The sequence below is a fragment of the Schistocerca americana genome, chromosome 6, assembly GCF_021461395.2.
Source record: "Schistocerca americana isolate TAMUIC-IGC-003095 chromosome 6, iqSchAmer2.1, whole genome shotgun sequence".
Classification (NCBI taxonomy): Eukaryota; Metazoa; Arthropoda; class Insecta; order Orthoptera; family Acrididae; genus Schistocerca; species Schistocerca americana.
This window is the reverse complement of record NC_060124.1, coordinates 330,996,896-331,020,733: the sequence shown is the minus strand read 5'-3', so window position 1 is coordinate 331,020,733 and position 23,838 is coordinate 330,996,896. Positions and strand designations below refer to the sequence as shown.

The 23,838-nt window shown below is 39.3% G+C and overlaps 1 protein-coding gene across 2 annotated transcripts in view; it reads right to left on the bottom strand.

The window, feature by feature from the left end:
* The window catches only part of LOC124619667 (nidogen), a 255,619-nt gene that overhangs the window by 21,870 nt on the left and 209,911 nt on the right, over nucleotides 1-23,838 (bottom strand). For both annotated transcript variants that reach the window (XM_047146205.1, XM_047146206.1), the window contains 4 exons: nucleotides 19,331-19,548; nucleotides 5,482-5,638; nucleotides 4,651-4,779; nucleotides 3,161-3,271 (listed from right to left, as the gene is read on the bottom strand). In XM_047146205.1, coding sequence (XP_047002161.1) covers nucleotides 3,161-3,271; nucleotides 4,651-4,779; nucleotides 5,482-5,638; nucleotides 19,331-19,548 — 615 coding nt within the window. The remainder of the gene's footprint in view (nucleotides 1-3,160; nucleotides 3,272-4,650; nucleotides 4,780-5,481; nucleotides 5,639-19,330; nucleotides 19,549-23,838) is intronic.

Sequence of the window (23,838 nt, the reverse complement as noted above, 5' to 3'; positions counted from 1 at the left end):
TTTGGTAAGTTTCATCATCTTTCTTTTTAGATATATTTTTCCCACGTGGAATGTTTCCCTCTATTATATATATATATATATATATATATATATGGGCAGGATGTCAAACCGGCCAACTGGGAGCAGTTATATATATATATAAAAAGCATTTAATACTGGATGGGATTATTTGTAACCGGGAGAACAAGAACTCTTCAGAAAATCTGGACTCTTTATTGCCTATTAGCTAATAACCGGTTTTCTGTGTGACATAAAATTAAATATAGGATACCTAACACCAGTAAAGACAAGAGACAGGCAAGACAGTACACATATCTTCAATCCTTAGGTCCTAGCAATTTTTCTCTCTAATCTTGCTGCAGCTTTACATGGCATGCTTGCCTTTCTGTGAAAGAACTATTACCTCATCAAAGTTCATCAAACATTTTGTTACATGAAAAATCGAAATGTCATTGTCTAATACTGAAAAAGCTGTTAATACAAATAATACCCAAGACTGGTGTGGTTTCTAGATCTGATTACATCTATTTTGTCACTTTGTGCTGGATAAAACAAAATAGGCCTTTCTAATATTGCAGCAATTGTAACACACTCCAAATAAGCGAGACTGTTTTGGCAATAATGATCATTTTTATAGTACGACAATATAATTCACGAAGTACCAATACAAAATATCTATTTGGCCTACTACAATGAAAAAGTTTTATGTTAGGAAATAGTTTCACATTTCATTCATATGCTCTAGTTTCTCACGTACGAGATCGAAAAGTGGTAGAACGAAATTTTTGTATAAATTTGGAATAGTCATATTCTTCTATAATTTCTTCTCCTTCCTCGTCCTAAGAAACAATCTTGTCATCACTAATTCTATAACTATTCCTAGCACCGTCAAAACTCATTCTCCAGTTACCTTTACTAACCATGCCACAATCACCGGTTTAGTTATCCAGCAATTATTCTCTGGTTAGGCGTTATTACGTGTTTGTATAATGCCTTTTCTATGCTACTCCCAGAATGGAACTTAAGCAGCTGATAGATGACGGCTACAACTAGCCCTGTCTAGTGTAGTGATCTGGTCAAAAATTTTCTGTTCAAATTTCACATTCTTGGATACACCGAGAAGGTAATACATAATCTTTCTCACCTGTTATTCCTGTTAGTTATTTATTTCCACTCTGGTAGTCTGAATCTACAGATTTTTGCTAGTAATTATGACAACGCTGAACATTTGCAAAGCGAATCAACCACATAAACAAGCAGCAGTTGGCATTCACCGGTTCGGCTTTATTCCTGTCAGCTCGTATAGCCCCGTCCCATTTTGTCTGCAGTAAAGTTCATTTCTAGATGTGACGAGGATTCCCCTGGCAGAGACATCATGCACACTATGCATGCATACAAAAATCAACTTATAATTCACTCAGAAATCAACTTATAATGTGTTCAAAAATGTTCAAAAACCAGCAGGGGTGTGTTTCAAAATCATATGAATAATCGATAGACCAAAGTGCACTGGATGCTAGGTGCTTTGTGAAACAAGGTTATTTTCCTCAAGAATATGAATTTGCCCCCTCCCCCTGAAATTGCCACCCAGCTCAGATACCCCGGTTTGCTCCCCAACCAGACCCGGGCCTGCTGTGCACGCGTGAATCTGGCAGCTTGGGCGAGCCAGTAAAATTTTCCAGGTACCCCATGTCGCTGGTTGCTGCTACTGCTGCTTACACAGCCAGCAGCCAGGTTTCAGTAGCCAGAAACGGGAGAAACTATATCTCATATGCAACTCAACTGCATGTGCGCATGAGCCCGCTCATAACTGCTTGAATGAATCTAATGTAAACAGTTGTTACGTCACGCTCATCAGAGACAATTTGTTATTACGAAGCATTCCATAGTCTTCCTAAAGTCTTTGACATATTTTGCTGTTGGCAGACGCTTGTATGTGCACTGTGTTATTTTATATGGCACATTTCCTTTGCAATTTAAGTTTTATTTTCATTTTTTCTCTCGTTCATGTTTTAATGCTGCAGTATTATTCTACAGTCACAAGATATAGTAATATCCTTTGTTAGGGTATCGGTCCTTACTGGTCAAAATTACAAAAATTTAACTGAAAACTAAAACAACAAAAAATTCCCAGAATTCTAAAAACTTCCCGGGGTTTTCCTGGTTTTCTCCCGGATGAAAAAATTCCCGGGTTTTTCCCGGATCTCCTGGTTGTCCCAGGTTGTATACACCCTACATAATTATGCAGAGTGTCTGTGATGTACCACTGTGCCCTCAGAGTCACTACCAGTCTGAAGTCATAATCAATGGCTTCCCAGACCGAGGTGCGAGGAGTAACATTACCATGCCTCAGTAAACGTTGGAGAATAGGACCTCTTCCCAGATCATCACGATACTCACTGATGGTGGTCATTTGGGGTAGTGCAGAAGTGCAGTTCATTGCTGAACACAATGTGATGCCATTCATCAGAAGTCCATGCGTCGCAATCATGGCACCGCTCGAATCTAACTGTTTGTGTTGTGGTGTTAATCACAGCCTACGCATGGGACAATAATGTCCTGGTCTGGATGATGCTAGTCTCGGACCAATGGTGCAGGATGACACAGTGTTGCAGGGAGTCCATTCATTCCTTGTTCTTGTATGGCAAATGCAGATGCAGATGTGAAGGGCCTGTGATGTACTTGGTGCACAATAAAGTGATTCTCCCTCTTGGTGATCAGACATGGTTGACCGTAACAACATTGATGACAAACATGCCTGCTGTCATGTCCCCATGTAGGCCAACATCAGGCCACTATTGCATCCGAATGCCCCACAAATCTGGATACTGCATGATTTGTCCAGCAGGCCAGATTGAAGTCCCTTTCAAACTCCATCCAGTGCTTATAATGCTGTCTCACAAGTGTACACAGCATCTCCGTGTCTTTCACAGTGATCATTCAATATCTGATGTTGTTCATGTCCCTTATATACACTACCAGGCCTGGTAATGGTACATGTAACAGAATTGCCCCTCTAACTACTTACTTACCAGCCAATGGTGTGTAAATGTACAATGTTACACTGACATCTGAGGACGTCTTCTGGATGCTTCACCTTCTTTGTCATGGAGTGTACTTACAATACTGTCTGAAAAAACAAAATAAACAAAAATCTTACCTGTGCTGATGAAAATAGTGCTATTGCTGCCATTATAGTTTGAGCTTTTGATTCTTTTCCCTGTTATGTCACTCCAGTACACACGGCCTTCTTCACAGTCAATGTCAATACCTAAGATTAAACAACAGAATTAAGGGTTATAAAAATTTTCAAGTTTCAGGAAATTACTCACAGATTTAAACAATCTAGTGTCAGACTATACTAAATGCTGAACAAACTAATTAATGCCTTCTTTTAAAATAAAATCATATAGACTGTTTCACTTACCATGTATTGACTGTAGAACATTTATGATGGTACTCATAACTTTCCCCCAAAAAAGAACCAAAAAAGTCACAATCTATACTGTCATACAAATCATAGTTTAGGACAGAGGCTGCATATTTTTAAACATACAATATATTGTATGTAAATATATATATGTAACACATAAGGAGGAAACATTGTTGGTAAGAATCTTGAAAAGTGCTTTACTTATTTATTTCAAATTTCTCACGATACTCTAATACAATTTGTACAGCCATAGACTATATATTTTTTAAAATATATGTAGTATATAATTATATATATGGTGCAATAGCCAACATTATTGGCAAAAATCTTGACATGTTCTTCGTCGATTTACTTCAAATTATTTGGACAATACTTTAATAAGCATTCAGATAGACATAGGCTGTATATTTTTTTAAGCAACACTGTACAGGTTTTCTGATAAAAACGGGCTGCAAGGAAAAAATGCGGTGCTGTGAAAATGTGTGGTTTACTTTTCTTTTTAGCACTGAATTTTAACAAAAACATCATGGCATTTAAACTATAGGCAAATTGTTTCCCCTGTACATATTCTTTCTCCTTCTACATAATTTTTAAAAAAAGTTTGCAAGCACAACAATGTGCTGCTTCATTTTACTCCTTGCAGTAGATATTAACAGAAAACACATGTGAAATACTGTCATTAAAGCTACTATCCTCACATATCCAGCAGCTGGAGAGGTCTCTCCATTCCCTGTAGACCAGTGATCGCAACTGGTTTACCCATTCATTTTAAGCGACTCCAGTCAAGGTATCCTTTGCAACACCAACAAACAAGTCTCAGAGTCAGAAAGGGGGGGGGGGGGGATAACGAGGTGGGCTAAGAGGTGGCATGAAATTAACATAGAGAGGGGGAAGGAGGAAATGGATAGAGAGAGGACGACACAGAGATGGAGGAGGAAGTGATGGACAGAGAGAGGATGCAGGAGGAGAAGATGGACCAAAGAGAGTGGGCAGTGGTGGGGTGGTGTGGGTGGGGAGGAAGATTAGGATATGCATCAACTTCCATTCTTATTTAGCAATTGCAAAGTACTACTAGGTTCTGTAGTAGTATAATGTAAAATACCACCGCAACCACACCGCCAGCAGCAGCAGCAGCAGTACCACCACCACCACCACCACCACCACCACGACTACTACTACTACTAATAATAATAATAGTAATAATAATAATTTCTTACCTATTGCCATTTGATAATACTGATAGAAAATAAAGTTTCCTGGATCCTTCCGTGAAGGTTTAAATGGTACTCGCATCATAGCCATGCCACGATTCAAAAGAAGAAAATTTCCTTCGTGTTTTGATATACCTGTAAACAGAAAAAAATGCATTTATGCAACAGTATATGCTGCATCTTTCTTCCATTCCTTTCCATCACACTCTACCTTCACTGTAAAGCCTCCTGGTACTTCCACTGATATTTAGTATCAAGTTACAAGGGTTGGATATAAAGTACTGAATGCTCAAGATATGATCATTTTCCTGTTAGTTTCCTATTATTTTTACTTAAGTTGTTCTGATATAAAAGTTTTCTCTTCTTCCTTAATTAATTTTCATTTTTCATCTTTGTCTTTGGTTTTAAGTTTTTTTATGCAGAAATTTAAGTTATATGTAAATCATGATATCAGATCAGTGTTTTTCCCTGCTTCTTTTTTGTGTTTCACTACATATTTTTCTATTTTTGACTGTAAAATGATTATAAGTAGTCCCCATACAGAATCTCAAACATCCATTGTATTTCAAGCTGTGTGTGAACAATAACTGACTTAATTATATCCATCACATTTCTAGTTCGTGTGGTTCTTTCTATAAATTTTCTGTGTGTCAGGATTCTATTATCAATAATGCTTGAGGACAATATAAATATTGAAACTGCACCAGCATTTAATAAAGAAAGACAGTAATAAGTGGAAGATAATATATGTCAAGCATTATGTATAGGCTGTTAACCATTTGCTCAAAATTTAAAAGTCAACATTGATTAATTGGAACAAACAAAGATGAAACATACGTCTGCAGAAAGCACCATTTCCACGAAAGCCAGGATTACACTGGCAAATGTAGCTGCCTGTAGCATCAGCAACACATGTAGCATCCCGGCTGCATAGTTCTGGATTGGTGATACATGTTATTTCAGGTACGCATGTGTAACCATCACCACGCATACCCTACAAAATAAAGATGTTTGTTATCATACACTGCGATTTCAAGACAGAAGGAAAGCATCCATGATTATAACAATTTTATTTCTTAAAATCTCAGAATTATTAGGCACTTATAGATGATATGGTACCTTGGACTGTTTCAGAAATTGATTGTGACACTGTTTCAAAATCATTTGAAGGAAAACATTGTGTAAATGAAGGGAAACAACAGAATTTATTGCTTCTTGTGTTTGTGATTATTTTATGTAATCAATTTTACAAAACTACCAGGACTTGAAGAAAAGGATAAGAGTATCACTGCTTGGAATAGCAATATTTGAAGAACAGTAGTAACGCCATGAAAAATAATAATATTCAGATAAATATAATATACTCTGCAAACCACTGTGAAGTACGTGGCAGAGGTTACCACACGTTAGGGCTTTTATCTGTGCCAATTAAGTACAGAGTACAGGAGGAATAACTGCTTAAATGCCCCTGCAAATACTGTAATCAGTAAAGTTGTGTCTCCACAGCTTCCATGGAAACCATATATAGGAGGTTGGAATTTATTTGTAGGTTTCTCCCTTAATAATGTTTCCTAAACTTTGTAAATAGGCTTTTGAAGGACAACTGGAGGCTATCTTTGAGTGTCTGCCAGTTCAGGTTTTACAGCATTTCTGTGGCCCACCCCTATGAGTCAAACAAACCTACAGTCTGTTCACAAGGAGAAGAACTAATTCTGAGGAGGTTTTGGAGTGGAGGTAGCAAGTTTTACATTCCACCTCCCAGCAGTGCCGAATGGTGAGGGGCAGTGAGTGGAGGACAAGCCACACATATGTCCTGCACTACTCACACATTAATTTATGCTCGAAGCGGCATCAACAGTGCCATCTACTGGCCATGGTACCGTATTACAAGGTTGGTTGGTTGGTTGATTTGGAGGAGGGGCACAAAACAGTGAGATCATTGGTCCCATCAGATTAGGGAAGGATAGGGAAGGGAGTTAGCTGTGACCTTTCAAAGGAACCATCCCGGCATTTGCCTTAAGTGATTTAGGGAAATCAGGGAAAACCTAAATCAGGATGGCTGGAAGAGGCTTTGAACCGTCATCCTCCCAAATACCTGTTTGCAACTGCTGTGTATCACACATCTGCGAAAATAAAAACTGAAACAGGGGCACAACAAAAGCTTACAGGAATTGATGGTTCCATGTTGAATAATGGTCCTTGTTGTTATTAATTTTGTATCAGTACTCATAGACAACTTTAAATTAAAAGGAGCCAGTAGTAAAACTTACATTGTGGCAATAGACAGAATTATTAAAATTTTGAACATTTATTATCAAATTGTGACTCACATAAATCACTCAGAATCAGTCTCATTATATTTCTCGTCAGTTAATGATTAATTTTTGAAGTCACTGCTGTCCAATTCAGCAGTATTGATAACGATTTCATCTACTGTGAGTTCGATGACACTATCTTGCCTCCAGTAATCTTCCAGTTGTTGGCCCTTCCTGCAGTGCCCTTCCTAGTCATCAACAGTTACTAACAGAAGGGACTCACTGGAAATTTTAAACAGATTATCACTGAATGTGTCTCCTAAAATGTTGCTCTTCCTGAATAGCCTTTTGACTTTTGCCCATGCCAGTTCCACTGCACTTGAATTGCAATTATAGGGGAGCAACTGGACAACCGTGTGACTTATTTCTTTTGCCATTTCATCAGTCACATATTTCTTTTTTAAAAGCAGATCTGTGTTCTTGAATTAAAGAGAACAGAGCCTGCTTTGTCAAGCTCTCAGTGCAGGCAATATGCCTCTTTTGTAGCCATTCCAACATCCTTGCTTTAGTATCATACTGTGCAGGTGTTTTGTCCACCTGTCTGTTATGGTATGAAGAATTGTTCATCAGAATGACTGACTCTGGAGAGAGATTTGGAAGAATCATATCCATAAACCACCTTTCCAAGTTTTCACTGTTCGTATGATCATTGTAGCCACCTTTTGTGGATTTAGCCCAAATGTTAGTTGGGTCTCCTGGACAAATTTCTTTGATCCAACACTTCCAACAATAAGTCTTTTAGAAGAGGTTCCCCATCCCATGACACTGACATCATCCTCTTTCTGAAAATGTTTCCCATCTGTCATATTTCTGTCCATCCATGTTTCATTTAGATAAAATACATATTTCTGTGGCTGCTTCCAGAAAATGTTTCCTAATGGAGCATGACTGGCAATCAGTGTTTGCATGCTCTAGCAATAAAGTCTTCCTATTCTGCACTTTTTCACATATGTATCCCAGGACAACAAAATATTCCACAGATATGTGGACTCCAAGTCCAGCAAATGCTTTCCTCAAGTTTTGGTCAAAGTTTCCAAAGACTGAGAGCAATCTTCTACATCAAGCAGAAGTCTCTGATTATTTGTCTCCCGTTGAAGTTATCCAACTGGATTTTCCCAGTAGATCCAGGCCTACATGGGTGGGGGTCTGGGTGGGGGTGGGAGGGGGTGGGATGGGGGGGGGGGGGAGGGAAGGTTGTGAAGGTTTTGGCCCCAGGTATCACACTGTGCACCAACTATTAATTGAATACAAATAATGATGACTGTCATTTCTATAAAGATGCAAAAGAAACTGACATGTGACAGGACTCATATCAGCTAAACAACTTATTCATTACACTATAGTGGAAATTCAACAATCACCACAGTTACTGCAGCCTTTGCCATGCAAAATAATTTTTTTTTTTGGTGGCTTGCACATGAGGTCAGATCAGGGTTAATGACTGCAGGATTTTATAACACCTGGGATCCTAAATTATGCAACAGCATGAACCATGGACCTTGCCGTTGATGGGGAGGCTTGTGTGCCTCAGCGATACAGATGGCCATACCGTAGGTGCAACCACAATGGAGGGGTATCTGTTGAGAGGCCAGACAAACGTGTGGTTCCTGAAAAGGGCAGCAGCCTTTTCAGTAGTTGCAGGGGCAACAGTCTGGATGATTGACTGATCTGGCCTTGTAACACTAACCAAAACGGCCTTGCTGTGCTGGTACTGCGAATGGCTGAAACCAAGGGGAAACTACAGCCGTAATTTTTCCCAAGGGCATGCAGCTTTACTGTATGGTTAAATGATGATGGCGTCCTCTTGGGTAAAATATTCCGGAGGTAAAATAGTCCCCCATTCGGATCTCTGGGCTGGGACTACTCAAGAGGACGTCGTTATCAGGAGAAAGAACACTGGCGTTCTGCGGATCGGATCGTGGAATGTCAGATCCCTTAATTGGCCAGGTAGGTAAGAAAACTTAAAAAGGGAAATGGATAGGTTAAAGTTAGATATAGTGGGAATTAGTGAAGTTCAGTGGCAAGAGGAACAAGACTTTTGGTCAGGTGAATACAGGGTTATAAATACAAAATCAAATAGGGGTAATGCAGGAGTAGGTTTAATAATGAATAAAAAAATAGGAACGCAGATAAGCTACTACAAACAGCATAGTGAACGCATTATTGTGGCCAAGATAGACACGAAGCCCACACCTACTACAGTAGTACAAGTTTATATGCCAACTAGCTCTGCAGATGATGAAGAAATTGATGAAATGTATGATGAGATAAAAGAAATTATTCAGGTAGTGAAGGGAGACGAAAATTTAATAGTCATGGCTGACTGGAATTCAAGAGTAGGAAAAGGGAGAGAAGGAAACATAATAGGTGAATATGGATTTGGGGAAAGAAATGAAAGAGGAAGCCGTCTGGTAGAATTTTGCACAGAGCATAACTTAATCACAGCTAACACTTGGTTCAAGAATCATAAAAGAAGGTTGTACACATGGAAGAATCCTGGAAATACTAGAAGGTATCAGATAGATTATGTAATGGTAAGACAGAGATTTAGGAACCAGGTATTAAATTGTAAGGCATTTCCAGGGGCAGATGTGGACTCTGACCACAATCTATTGGTTATGAAACGTAGATTAAAACTGAAGAAACTGCAAAAAGGTGGGAATTTAAGGAGATGGGACCTGGACAAGTTGATTAAACCAGAGGTTGTACAGAGTTTCAGGGAGAGCATAAGGGAACAATTGTCACAAATGGGGGAAAGAAATACAGTAGAAGAAGAATGGGTAGCTCTGAGGGATGAAGTAGTGAAGGCAGCAGAGGATCAAGTAGGTAAAAAGATGAGGGCTAGTAGAAATCCTTGGATAACAGAAGAGATATTGAATTTAATTGATGAAAGGAGAAAATATAAAAATGCAGAAAATGAAGCAGGCAAAAAGGAATACAAACGTCTCAAAAATGAGATCGACAGGAAGTGCAAAATGGCTAAGCAGGGATGGCTAGAGGACAAATGTACGGATGTAGAGGCTTATGTCTCTAGGGGTAAGATAGATACTGCCTACAGGAAAATTAAAGAGAGCTTTGGAGAAAAGAGAACCACTTGTATGAATATCAAGAGCTCAGATGGAAAACCAGTTCTAAACAAAGGAGGGAAAGCAGAAAGGTGGAAGGAGTATATTGAGGGTCTATACAAGGGCGATGTACTTGAGAACAGTACTATGGAAATGGAAGAGGTCTTAGATGCAGATGAAATGGTAGATAGGATACTGCATGAAGAGTTTGACAGAGCACTGAAAGACCTGAGTCGAAACAAGGCCCCGGGACAAGACAACATTCCATTAGAACTACTGATAGGCTTGGGAGAGCCAGTCCTGACAAAAACTCTACCACCTGGTGAGCAAGATGTATGAAACAGGCGAAATACCCACAGTCTTCAAGACGAATGTAATAATTCCAATCCCAATGAAAGCACATGTTGACAGATGTGAAAATTGCCGAACTATCAGTTAAATAAGTCACAGCTGCAAAATCCCAACACAAATTCTTACAGATGAATGGAAAAACTGGTAGAAGCCAACATTGGGGAATATCAGTCAGGATTCCGTAGAAATATTGGAACATGTGAGGCAATACTGAGCCTATGACTTATCTTAGAAGATAGATTGAGGAAAGGCAAACCTACTTTCCTACCATTTGTAGACTTAGAGAAAGGTTTTGACAATGTTGACTGGAATATTCTCTTTCAAATTCTGAAGGTGGCAGGGGTCAAATGCAGGGAGCGAAAGGCTATTTACAATTTGTACAGAAACCAGATGGCAGTTATAAGAGCGAGGGACATGAAAGGGGAGCAGAGGTTGGGAAGGGAGTGAGACAGGGTAGTAGCCTCTCCCCGATGTTATTCAATCTGTATATTGAGCAAGCAGTAAAGGAAACAAAAGAAAAATTCGGAGTAGGTATTAAAATCCATGGAGAAGAAATAACAACTTTGAGGTTCGCCGATGACATTGTAATTCTGTCAGAGACAGCAAAGGACTTGGAAGAGCAGTTGAACGGAATGGACAGTGTCTTGAAAGAAGGATATAAGACGAACATCAACAAAAGCAAAATGAGAATAATGGAATGTAGTCGAATTAAGTCGGGTGATGCTGAGGGAATTAGATTAGGAAATGAGACACTTAAAGTAGTAAAGGCGTTTTGCTATTTGGGGAGCAAAATAACTGATGATGGTCGAAGTAGAAAGGATATAAAAAGTAGACTGGCAATGGCAAGGAAAGGGTTTCTGAAGAAGAGAAATTTGTTAACATCGAGCATAGATTTAAGTGTCAGGAAGTCGTTTCTGAAAGTATTTGTATGGCGTGTAGCCATGTATGGAAGTGAAACGTGCACGATAAATAGTTTGGACAAGAAGAGAATAGAAGCTTTTGAAATGTGGTGCTACAGAAGAATGCTGAAGATTAGGTGGGTAGATCACATAACTAATGAGGAGGTATTGAATAGAATTGAGGAGAAGAGGAGTTTGTGACACAACTTGACAAGAAGAAGGGACCAGTTGGTAGGACATGTTCTGAGGCATCAAGGGATAACAAATTTAGCATTGGAGGGCAGCGTGGAGGGTAAAAATCGTAGAGGGAGACCAAGAGATGAATACACTAAGCAGATTCAGAAGGATGTAGGTTGCAGTAAGTACTGGGAGGTGAAGAAGCTCACACAGGATAGAGTAGCATGGAGAGCTGCATCAAACCAGTCTCAGGACTGAAGATCACAACAACAACAACAACAACATATGTGATTTCAAAAAGCCACATTTTAAGGGAAACAGTACCAGGAATTCCTATAATCAATAATGTGTTTAAAAAAACCACAAGCAAAATTACCACTTTAAAGTAATTCAGACGAAGGGGAAGAAAACTTCAAAGCATTTTTGAACTGAACTTTTTACTGGGAGTTTCTGGTGATATCTCAGGATTATCTTTACAAAATTTCTGATTTCTTCTCACAATGCTGGAACTTGCTCCTGTGTATGTCACTGTTTATTACATTGGCTGAGAGTGAGTGTGAAGCAACTCTTTATTTTTGATTTCCTGCTTGCAACATTTATTATTAATTATTTTTCTTGTTGCACTCCATAAAGTACTACTGCTTGCCTTTCTCCAAGGAGTATCTGATACTGCCTGTGATGTGCCAGGAACCAATTTGTCATTCATCAGTAATATAGATGTATCAATTTGCACCACAACACAACATAGCACAACAATCACTTTGCAATAGCTACAGACATGAGGTTCTGTATTAGATAGCCAAGGTTGGCAGTGGACAGACACAAAACATGAGCAGGTGAAAGTCGATCAACTTCTGCCAATTCAGAATTGGGGAGCCCTCATTCTTCTCTTAATGAATGGACTGCATGGCCATTCAAACCATTCTCCTTGGTGTATGTTCAGTATCCCTCATTTACCCTACTTTTATGGATTGCATACACTTAAGCAATATTCAAATATGGGATGCACAAGTGATTTTTAAACAGTCTCCTTTGCGGACTGACAGAATTTTTGAAGTATCCTGCCAACGAACCAAAGTATGCCACCTTCCTTACTTATAGATGAGCCTATGTGATCATTATATTTCATATGTCTACAAATTATTACACCCACATATTTGCATGACTTGACTGATTCCAATTGTGACTCACTGTTGTTGTAGTTATAGGATGCTAGGTTTTCTTGTCTGGTGCCTAATTTTTCACTTCTTAACATTTAAAGCTGGTTGCCAATCCTTGCTCCAACTTAAAGTCTTTTCAAGAATGACTGAATATTCGTGCAGCTTCTTCAGGCAGTACTTCATTACAGAAAACTGCAAAATATCTGAGGTTACTATTAATATCATCTGTCAGGTCACTAATGTAAACATTGAACAAGAAGGGTCCAAAGATAACCCCTGCAACACACCTGAAGCTACTTCTACTTCTGAGGATGATTCTCCATCCAAGATAACATGTGAAACATGTGAAACAAAGGAAGTAGGTTACAGTACACTTGTTTGCCCGCTGCTTGAATACTGCTCAGCAGTGTGGGATCTGTACCAGATAGGGTTGATAGAAGAGATAGAGAAGATCCAACGGAGAGCAGCGCGCTTCATTACAGGATCATTTAGTAATCACGAAAGTGTTACGGAGATGATAGATAAACTCCAGTGGAAGAATCTGCAGGAGAGACACTCAGAAGCTCGGTACGGGCTTTTGTTGAAGTTTCGAGAACATACCTTCACCGAAGGGTCAAGCAGTATATTGCTCCCTCCTACGTATATCTCGCGAAGAGACCATGAGGATAAAATCAGAGAGATTAGAGCCCACACAGAGGCATACCAACAATCCTTCTTTCCATGAACAATACGAGACTGGAATAGAAGGGAGAATGGATAGAGGTACTCAAGGTACCCTCCGCCACACACCGTCAGGTGGCTTGCGGAGTATAGATGTAGATGTAGATGTAGATGATTCTCCATCCAAGATAACATGCTGTGTCCTCTCTAACACTAAAACCTCAGCCCAATTACAAATTTTGTTTGAACTTGTCTGAACTTTTGGTAAAAACATTTCTGTGGATTAGATCAAACGCTTTTTTAAGTCAAGAAATATTGCATCCTCCTGACCGCCTTGCTCCATGGCTTTCAGAGAGAAAAGGGCAACTTGAGTTTCATACAAGTAGTATCTTCAGTATCCAAGCTTGTTGGAATGGAGGTCATTCTGTTTGAGACACTTAATTATGTCTGAGTTCAGGATCTTTCTATACCTGGACCACTGAAATGTGTTGCTTCAAGATCACTTGACAACCCCTTAAAGTTGGCAGTATGACTGATAAACAAATGAGTAACTTGAGGTGCTTTTGAAACTGTTACAGAAAAGCAACTAAGCTGGTTTTGACTCTGTCAAGTTGCTTCTGATACATAAATGTCATGTGTTAATGTGCACTGCCTGCTTCTACACAGTTGTGTTGTGTTATCGCTTCAAAGACAGGTTTTGGTAATTAAAAAATGTCACTAAAAAGTTATCATTCACCAAGTGACAATCCATTACACTGTGGAGTGTCTTTGAACAGTCAGGCCTTAGAATTGCTATGGAGGACATGTGAGCGTTCTTATGAGGAAGAAAAAGAATTGTTTCAGTTCATGGGGATCCATTAATTCCTGCTGATGAAGTTTTAAAATGTAGCTCAAAGACTCTAGGACCCAATGAAAGAACTGTAATGAGGAAAAGCATGCTCTGTATACTATAGTAAACCATGTGGAACAAAGCTCCTGTGGGGAAAACAGTGTTTTCTTAATTACCCTTGGCAAGAAAAGAAAGGCAACCTTATCCAGTTACAGATCTCGATTCATTCTAACCTGAGGCAGTTTGTAGGCACAGTTATGGGTATTATAGCATGATATAGTACCCCAGAATAGCAATGTTGGTGATTTCTTTAAAAGAATATGAACTTTTCTTAGGTGGGGAAAACATCACTTAAAATTATGTATAAAAGTATGGACTTCGGTTTTAAAAAGTTAAACAGACAATAACAGCTGCTCAAAAAAGTTCCTGTGATTGCAGCTTGTAGTATCTTCTTACACAAAATTATAGAAAAGGATAGCCATTCAATTATATGGTTAGATGAAACCTTGGTCAACAATGGAGAAGCAGTTGATGAATCCTGGACAAATAATACTGTGAATAGCGGCAGTCATCAGCCAACAGGAAGAGAAGGCAGATTAATTGTGGACTATGCAGGTTCTTCAAATGTTTTTGGGCATGAAGGACTTTTACTTTTATGATCAAGAAAAAAGTGTGACAGTTGTTATGATATGGACAACCCACAATTTCTAAAGTGGTTTAAAAATTTCTGGCTCCGGTTTAGCGTTCCAGCAATATTTGTAATGGATAATTCACCTTACCATTCAGTGATATTAGACACAACTCCTACAACTAGTGACCGCAAAGAAATTATGGTGCTGTGATTGCTGCCAAGACACTTTGCTGTGGATATGAGTATGACAACACTGGTGTTATAGCCACTTGTGAAGTAAAATAAGCCTGTGACGCTTATGTGAGTTGAAGATGAATTTGCAAGGGAACAGGGTCATATGGTAATTAGGCTACTGCCTTATCACTGACATTTCAAACCAATTGAATTGGTTTGGAGTGATGTTAAGACTTACATTAGAAATAATAACAAGTCTATTACCATAACAGAAGTGGAAACACCATTACATCATGTTTTGCCACTATAAACACCACCTCATCAAGGAAGAAAGTAGACCGTGTTGGTAAGCTTACTATAGAAGCACAGATTACAGATGGTATTATAACTGAGAATGAGAGACTAATGGTTTCTCTTGATGATGATGATGATCATGATGATCACGATACGTTTGCTTCTGATTTGAATGACAGTGATGATGGAGAACTGGATGGAATTGTGCCATGAGTGAAAATGTATCCAGAATTAATACTTTCACCTTGCCAAAGAGTATGCACCAGTTTCATTCTACAGCTGTTGATAGTGTCTTCTTTGTTACACTTCAGTTTGTATTGTTGCATGATATTTTGTATGCAGCTATTATGGTAACAATTTGGAACAACTTCTCATAGACACTGTCATTAACATCAGTTGGTATTTATTGAGTTCATGGTTTTATACATTTTGAAACCCTCTCTGTAGTTATTTTCTCTATTGTCACAGACATGTTCTTTATTATACTTACATACACATTATTAAGCAACAGCTTATATACATGGTGATTGTAAAGTACATTTACAAAAAATATATAGGAGCTACCAGCTAAGGATGTGGGCAGTGGAGGCTATTGCATTGTTGCAATTTCATTATAGCCAACTACGCAAGCTGTTAGGTGACACATTTTCAGTGGCCTTTGTATAGGATTCTACAGTATGTGGACATAAATGAGACTGGATGATAGCTTTGTGGATCTCTTCTGTTAGCTTTCTTGTAGAGGGATATGATCTGTACTTGCTTCCAATCACTGGGCACAGTTTTTTATTCAAGGGATCTACCATATATTATGGTTAAACTGGGGCTAACTCAGCAGCAATTTCTGATTAGAATCTGACAAGGACTCCATGATGCCCTGGAGCTTGGTTTAATTTTAATCACTTTTCAAGGCCATTGACACTAATATTGATACCACTCATCTTTGCAGAGTGCCGGAAGTAAACCGGAGAAGCTCTTCAGTATTTTCCTTAGTAAAGGAATACAGTGGAACGTTGCATAGCATGCATAATTCATTCCAGAATCTTACTCGTAGAGCAAAACATTTGAAGCTGAAACAAATTATCCCATATAAATTAATGTAAAATACAATAATGCATTCCAAGCAGAAAAATTACTAAAAGTTTTATCTTATTCGTGCCATTTATCCAAAGAAAATTATACATACAGTATTATGTACTTCATTATTCACAACACATAACTAATTCTTTTTTACTAGGAAGCTCTCTATAGTCATTTGTTTCTACCGACATCTTAACACTTGGTGAAAATGCGACACAGCATTATCGTCAAATAGATTTGTAGTGTGCATATTCCCTGCTTTTTTAGGTTGATGAAGCAACCAATTCCTATGCTTTCAGCATTTCTCTTATTGTGCCAGGCAATTGCTGCTTTGCTGTTACCACCTCCTCCTCTGAAGAACTCTCCACAACTTCCTGTTGTGAAACACACTGTGGCTACCGAGCGAGGTGGTGCAGTGGTTAGACACTGGACTCGCATTCGGGAGGACGACGGTTCAGTCCCGCGTCCGGCCATTCTGATTTAGGTTTTCCGTGATTTCCCTAAATCACTCCAGGCAAATGCTGGGATGGTTCCTCTGACAGGGCACGGCTGACTTCCTTCCCCATCCTTCCCTAATCCGATGAGACCGATGACCTTGCTGTCTGGTCTCCTTCCCCAAACAGCCCCCAACACTGTGGCTCCACAAGCTCTCAGGTTGTCATTTCTTGGCTATGATCTTCCACAAGCTCATCGATATCATCATTACCACTTACAGTCCCATGCTCTTGATCAAAGACACAGTCTTGTTGGCTACAGGCTCCCCAAGTAGTGACTCATATGCCTCAGAGTCACATTTGACAACACACTCCAGCCAAAGCTTCTTCTGAGCAGAGGAATTATTGTATGTTCCCCTCTTGCATACGAACGACTAGCGATGACACACTAAATCGCCATCACTTGTTATGCAAAAAATTGCTCATTAAGCGAGTCATTTTTTTACAATTTTTTTGCTCGTTATGCAAATTGTGTACTACGGGAAGTGCTTGTTAAGTGAGTTTCCACTGTATCTGCATACGGAATTCTGTATCTCAACTTCTGCTTTTCTGCCCTCAATTCCAGTTTCTGTGTCATCCATGAGGACTGGACACAAACTTTTTTTGCCACTGAGGGCCCTTAATGTGACTTTTTTAGATTTTGACACACTACCACGTGAACATTAACTTATGTCGAAGCACACAGAATAGGATATCAGTTAATGTGAGTTGCCCAAAGAGTTTTTAAGTAATAGAACTCAGTACATTATCCTGAATGGCAAGTGTTCATCAGAGGTAAGGTTATCATCTTCAGTGCCCCTGGGAAGTGTGGTAGCACTGCTCTTGTTCTCTATATACATAAACAAACAAATGTATAGGGCAAGCAGCAATCTGCATCTGTTTGCCAATGATGCTGTAGTGTATAGGGAAATATCACATCAGGAAACTGTAGGAGGATACAAGCTCACTTAGACAGAATTTCTCTTTGGCGTGATGAATGCAGCTTGCTCTAAATGGCAAAAAATGTAAATTAAAGCAGATGAGTTGGCATAACAATTCTGTGATGCTCAAATGCAGTATCAGTTATGTGCTGCTTGACACAGTCATGCTGATTAAATATCTAGACATGTTGCAAAGTGACATGGAACTGAATGTGCACTTAAGCTCAAGTTGTAGGGAAGCCACATAATTTACTTTGGTTTGTTGGAAGAATTCTAGAGAAGTGGAACTCATCTGTAAAGGATACCACGTACAGAACACTTATGTAACCCATTCTTGAGAACCACTAAAGCATTTGGAATCCACCAAGTTGGATTAAGGGAAGACATCAAAACAATTCAGAGGTTTGCTGCTAGAATTGTCACTTGTAGTTTCAGTCAACATTATGGTAATGCTCCATGAACTCAAATGGGAAAATGTAAAGGGAAGACGACATTCTTTTTTTGAAACTCTATCAAGAAAGTTTAGAGAACCAGCATTCACAACAGCCCGCAAAACGATTCTATTGGTGCAAATGTACATCTTGACTAAGGACTGAGGAGACAAAAAGAAGTCTGGGCTCATACGGACATAGACAGTCGTTTTTTCCTTACTCCATTTTCAAGTGCAACAGGAAAGGGAGTAACTGGCAGTGGCCCAAGGTACTCTCAACCATTCACTGTACAGTGGTTTGAGAGATAAGTCTGTAGATGTAGATGGAGACCACAATTTATTTTGGTTTTATGGGAGTTGTTCTCGTAAGATTCTTCAGTAACACTACATAAAAACATTTATACTGTTATTTATAATACATGGCATGCATGAAAGAGCAAGTGAACCTAATACATAAAATAATCTTCTCGCTGTAAGAGAAGAGATAATTGAAGGATTAAAATTCTGCTGAAAACTTATATATGGACTGTTTTAATCTGAAGGACAGGTCCTTTTTTTTAGACAAAATGTATTAATGACTCACTGTCTATCTTCAAGTAACAAATACGGAAAATTTGAAAACATTCCACAATTCAACATGTAGCACATTCCAAATCAGTACAGGACTCACATGGTGAAATGCGTCTCTGAAACTCCTGAGTTTGAAAAATATCAAAAGGAAAATTAACTTGTGATAACTATGAAACTATGAGACAGAATAGCTGACCAGTACTCAATCTCCTGAAGACGAAATTCTTAGAACTTCCAACAGACACATTTAAAAGAACATGAGACTATCACAGCTTTTGGAAATACTGCTTCCTCCCTTGTGGAGGAAAGAAGATTTGGAGATGGTTATAAAGGGAGGCTGGGTCACTCAGACCTCCAGGATGAGAGGGACCCACTTGCTGGGAGGAAAAGGGAAGACAAAGACAAAGAGGGTGACACAAGAGACATCTGACCGAGAAGATTAATTGACTGCTGACTAGTGGTTACACCCAAAGTATTCTCCTATTGACTACCTCCAACTTGTCATTGAGAATCCCAACATTTGCTCTACACCTTGCCAAAGTGCAGCACATGGATGGCCAGCACATGGATGCCCATTTATTTAACTATTTAAAAGCCAGTTTTAAAATTACATAAAATCACTTTTGTCTGCATCACTGACCTGTCTGCACTTGCAGCGGTATCCTGCTGATGCCTGGTCATAAGAACAGTCAGCTCCAACGCCACAGTTGTTGAGGATGTTACATCCAAGTGGTTCAGGCTGGCAGTCTGTGCCATCACCCACAAAGCCAGCACTACAACGACATCGGTATTCACCAAGATCGCCATCAAACACACATCGTGCATTGTAATGACATGCCTCCTCACATTCATCACCACCTGTAACATACTACTGTAGTTACATCAATGGAAATAATAAATTTGAGAAAATATAAGGTAATTGGATAGATAAAAAATCCAGTCACCAAGTGGCAGCAGGAGAACACACATATAAAAGGTATTACAGTTTCCAAGCTTTCGGAGTCAGTGGCTCCTCCTTCTGGCAGAAAGGTTGAAGAGGAAGGGAGAGGGATGAAGGAAAAGACTGATGAGGCTTAGGAAAGCTTTTCCTACTCATCCTGTCTGGTAAGTTTCCCCTGATGTGGGGCTCTGTATGACTTTTCCAAACTCTACCCCTTTTCCTAAACCTCACTAGTGCTTTTCCTTCATCTCTCTTCTTTCCTCCTCAACCCTTCTGCCAAATGGAGCCACTGGCTTTGAAAGCTTGGAAACTTGAATACCTTTCTATGTGTGTTCTCCTGCCAATGTCTGGTGAGTATATTTTTTATCTGCCCACTTACATTATACTGCTGTAGTCAGTAACTAATCTATCAGCTTTATGCACATAATGCATTGGATAAATTCAAAATTTTGATTACACACACTGACAGAAAAAAAAATTTGCAACACCAAGAATGAGTTGTGTGACAGAAATGACACTGGTAGGCGTGTTTCTGCATCTGAAAGGTGATGGCTATTCAGATTTCACACCAGTCGCTTAAGGGTGAGGATGCAAATCAGATTTGCTTTAAATACACACTGAAATGGTTGTGAGTATTTTTTACCTTTGCAACTGGATGTGATGAACTGATGTTCATCAAGAATGCCTTTAAGGTGGCAAAGACACCATTATCAACACCTCACTGAGTTTGAATGAGGTCATGTAACAGAGGGCTACGAAAAGATGGATGCACTTTCAGTGGTACTGCAGAAATACTTTGCACAAATGTAGCTATTGTACGTGACTGCTGTCAGCAGGTCATGAGAAGAATGGTTACAAGAAGACTGGGCTCCAGATGGCCACGTGGCACTACCAAGAGGGAAGACCATCTTGGTCGATGTATGGTTCTGTTGCATCATACTGAATCAGCAGAAGCAATTTGAACAGCAGTTGGTGCCACAGTGACACAAGGGACCGTTACAAATTGGTTACTTCAAGGACAGCTCCAAGACAGATGCCTTGTAGCATGCATTCCCGTGACCCAAAACCACCACCATTTGTGATGTCAGTGATGTCAAGCAAGAGCTTGTTGGAGGGCAGGGTGGATGTCTGTTGGGTTTTCTGATGAAAGCTGGTTCTGTCTCACCTTTGATGACTGTGTGTTGGTTAGGAGGAGGCCATCTGAGGAACTGCAGCCAACTTGTCTCTGTGTGCTACACACACTGTACGTAAACCTGGAGTTATCATCTGGAATGCAGTTTTGTATGACAGCAGGAGCACTCTCGTTGTTTTCCCATGCACCCCGACAGCAAAATTGTATATCAATCTGGTGATTCAACCTGCTGTGCTGCCATTAATGAACAACAATCCAGGGGGTGTTTTTGAACAGCATAGCACTCATCCACATATTGCCGTTGTAACCCACATGCTCTACACAGTGTTGAATGTTGCCTTGGCCTGCTCTGTCACTAGATCTGTCTCCAGTCAAGCACATGTGGAATATCATCGGACGATATCTCCAATGTCATCCACAAACAGCATTAATCATCCCTGTACTGACTGACCAAGTGCAACAGACATGGAACTCCATCCCAGCCTAAACTGAAATCTGGCACTGGTACAACACAATGCATGCACGTTTGCATGTCTGCATTCAACATCTTGGCAGTTACACCAGTTATTAATGCACTGGCATTTAAGATTTGCATTGGCTTATCTTGTGCTTACATTAACCTGTGATCTTGCAATGTTAATCACTTAAAAATATTACACAGATGAAGGTATTCCTGAAATTTCATTACTCTACATTAATTATTTTTTGATGTTGCAACTTTTTTTGTCAGTGTATTTTCATTTTGATCACAATTAAATTGAATTTCTATTGATTTTTTTTAAGTATCACAACTGCCAATTTAAAATCAAAATGAAGGTGTTTTTAATTTTGAAAAATATCAGCTCTGTCACTTTGGCAGATGGTAAATACACTCCACTTCTATTTGAGATATAACTGAATATTGTGCATAATTTACAAGAGCTTGTGGCTGTTACATATCTAAATGACTTTCTTTATAGAATAATAGTTATTCTCAAGCTAGAAAATTAAAAATTTACTGCATGTAATAACACACAAAAAATTAATAATAAAAAACAAAAAATTTACAAATGAAGTTAAGGTGGCAGAGAGAGAGGCAAGACAAGAGAGGAAGTAATATTAAACACAGCATTTAGTTTTTCTTTCTATTCTTTTTAACCATCAATCAGTCTCTTTCATGTTTTCTATTATCTGCAGTATTTGTCATCTTTCCATACATTTATCTACATTTTCTTTAAAATTCCTCAGAATAAATCACTAATTTCAAGATTTATACTCACGCTAACTGTTGTTACAAGGTCTGATGACATCCCACTCACATGACATGCCAGACTATTCCAGTTGCTATGGTGACGGGGCATTCTTCCACCAGCACAACAGATACTTCTAACATACTTGTGTGTGTGTGTGTGTGTGTGTGTGTGTGTGTGCGTGTGTGTGTGTGTGTGTGTGTGTGTGTGTTTGTGCAAGCGCATGCACGCTCATGCATCACAGCTTATTTGACTTTCTCAAAGTTCTCTCCATTCTTATTCATGAACCCCTTATTCTAGACCAAATGATCTACATTAGAACATGATGAGACAATAATACAACACTTAATATTACAATGATATTGACATGTAAACAGCAAATAACTTAAACTATGTGACATTACAACTACGGTACAGAATGAATAAATCTTAATGATGAGTGAGTAACAATGTTATGAGTATCTTTGCCACCAATTGATGTATTAAGTTTTCATCAGGTGAGAACCAACAGCTGTCAAGTACTTTACAATATGCATTTTAGCTATCAGCTGTTTTATTTAACCTATATATCATCTACTGGTTTTTGTAATAGACAATTATCACTGGAAGTATGTAAAACAGAATAGTTAAAAACACATCCCATTTTTCTTTCAAGCTGATACAACATCATGGGGGGGGGGGGGGGGGGGGGGTTGGGTTGTTTGGGGGAGAGGAGACCGGAGACCAGACAGCGAGGTCATTGGTCTCATCGGATTAGGGAAGGACGGAGAAGGAAGTCGGCTGTGCCCTTTCAAAGGAACCATCCCAACATTTGCCTGGAGCGATTTAGGGAAATCACGGAAAACCTGAATTAGGATGGCTGGACGCGGAATTGAACCATCGTCCTCCCGAATGCGAGTCCAGTGTGCTACAACATCAAGGTTGTAACAATGAAACCACCCAAGAATGAAACAAATGTGAATGGGCCAGTGTTATGTTTGTTCCATTCTTTTACTGTACACTACCTGTTTGACATGAAGATACGTTTGTTAGTATTTCCAGGACAGGTTATGATAGTTGTTTGGGTGGTTTCACTGTGATAACCCTGACATTGTATCAGCTTAAAAAGAAAATGGGATGCATTTTTAACTGATCTGTTTTATCTTACATCCAGTTATGATGGTTTATGACTGAAATCAGGAGATGATATATAGGTTAAATAAAGCAGCTGATGGTTACAATGCATTTTCTGAAGTGATATTTTTTTTATATAAATATAGCACAGTTCTGGCAGAATGTAATAATTTAGAAGAAAAGGAGACCCATCACCAAATCACAGAAGTGTTGCATTGGGACAGGCACATCAAAAACAAGGGAAACTTTACTAGCTTTTAGAAGCAACTCAACCAAATCCTTCTCCAGGGCTTTGATTGTATGTCATTATGCCTGGAAATGAGGGACATCTCACCTTGCTTGATCCTTCCCACCCCTCCTTAAGTGGTATTTCATCATTTGCCAAACTTAAATAAAATCCTCATCCAGCCCTGTGCCATTCCTATTCACAGTCCTTTGCAACACGTGCCAAATTCACCCACCCAAGCACATCCTACTCCGGTCCAGTCACAGACATTTCCTATACTGTCAGGGGCAGCTTTGTGTGTTTTCACACACACACACACACACACACACACACACACACACACGTAGCCTGTAACAGACAGGTACCACAGCTGGCGAACTGTGGCACACAATGAAGATGATGTGGACTAGGAGCGGGTGAGAGGGCAGAGGAAGGGAAAACTTGTGCAGAGGGTAGTGGGACAGTGCTTCAGTGGAGTAATGGAGATTGAGGCCAGGATTATGAGGGC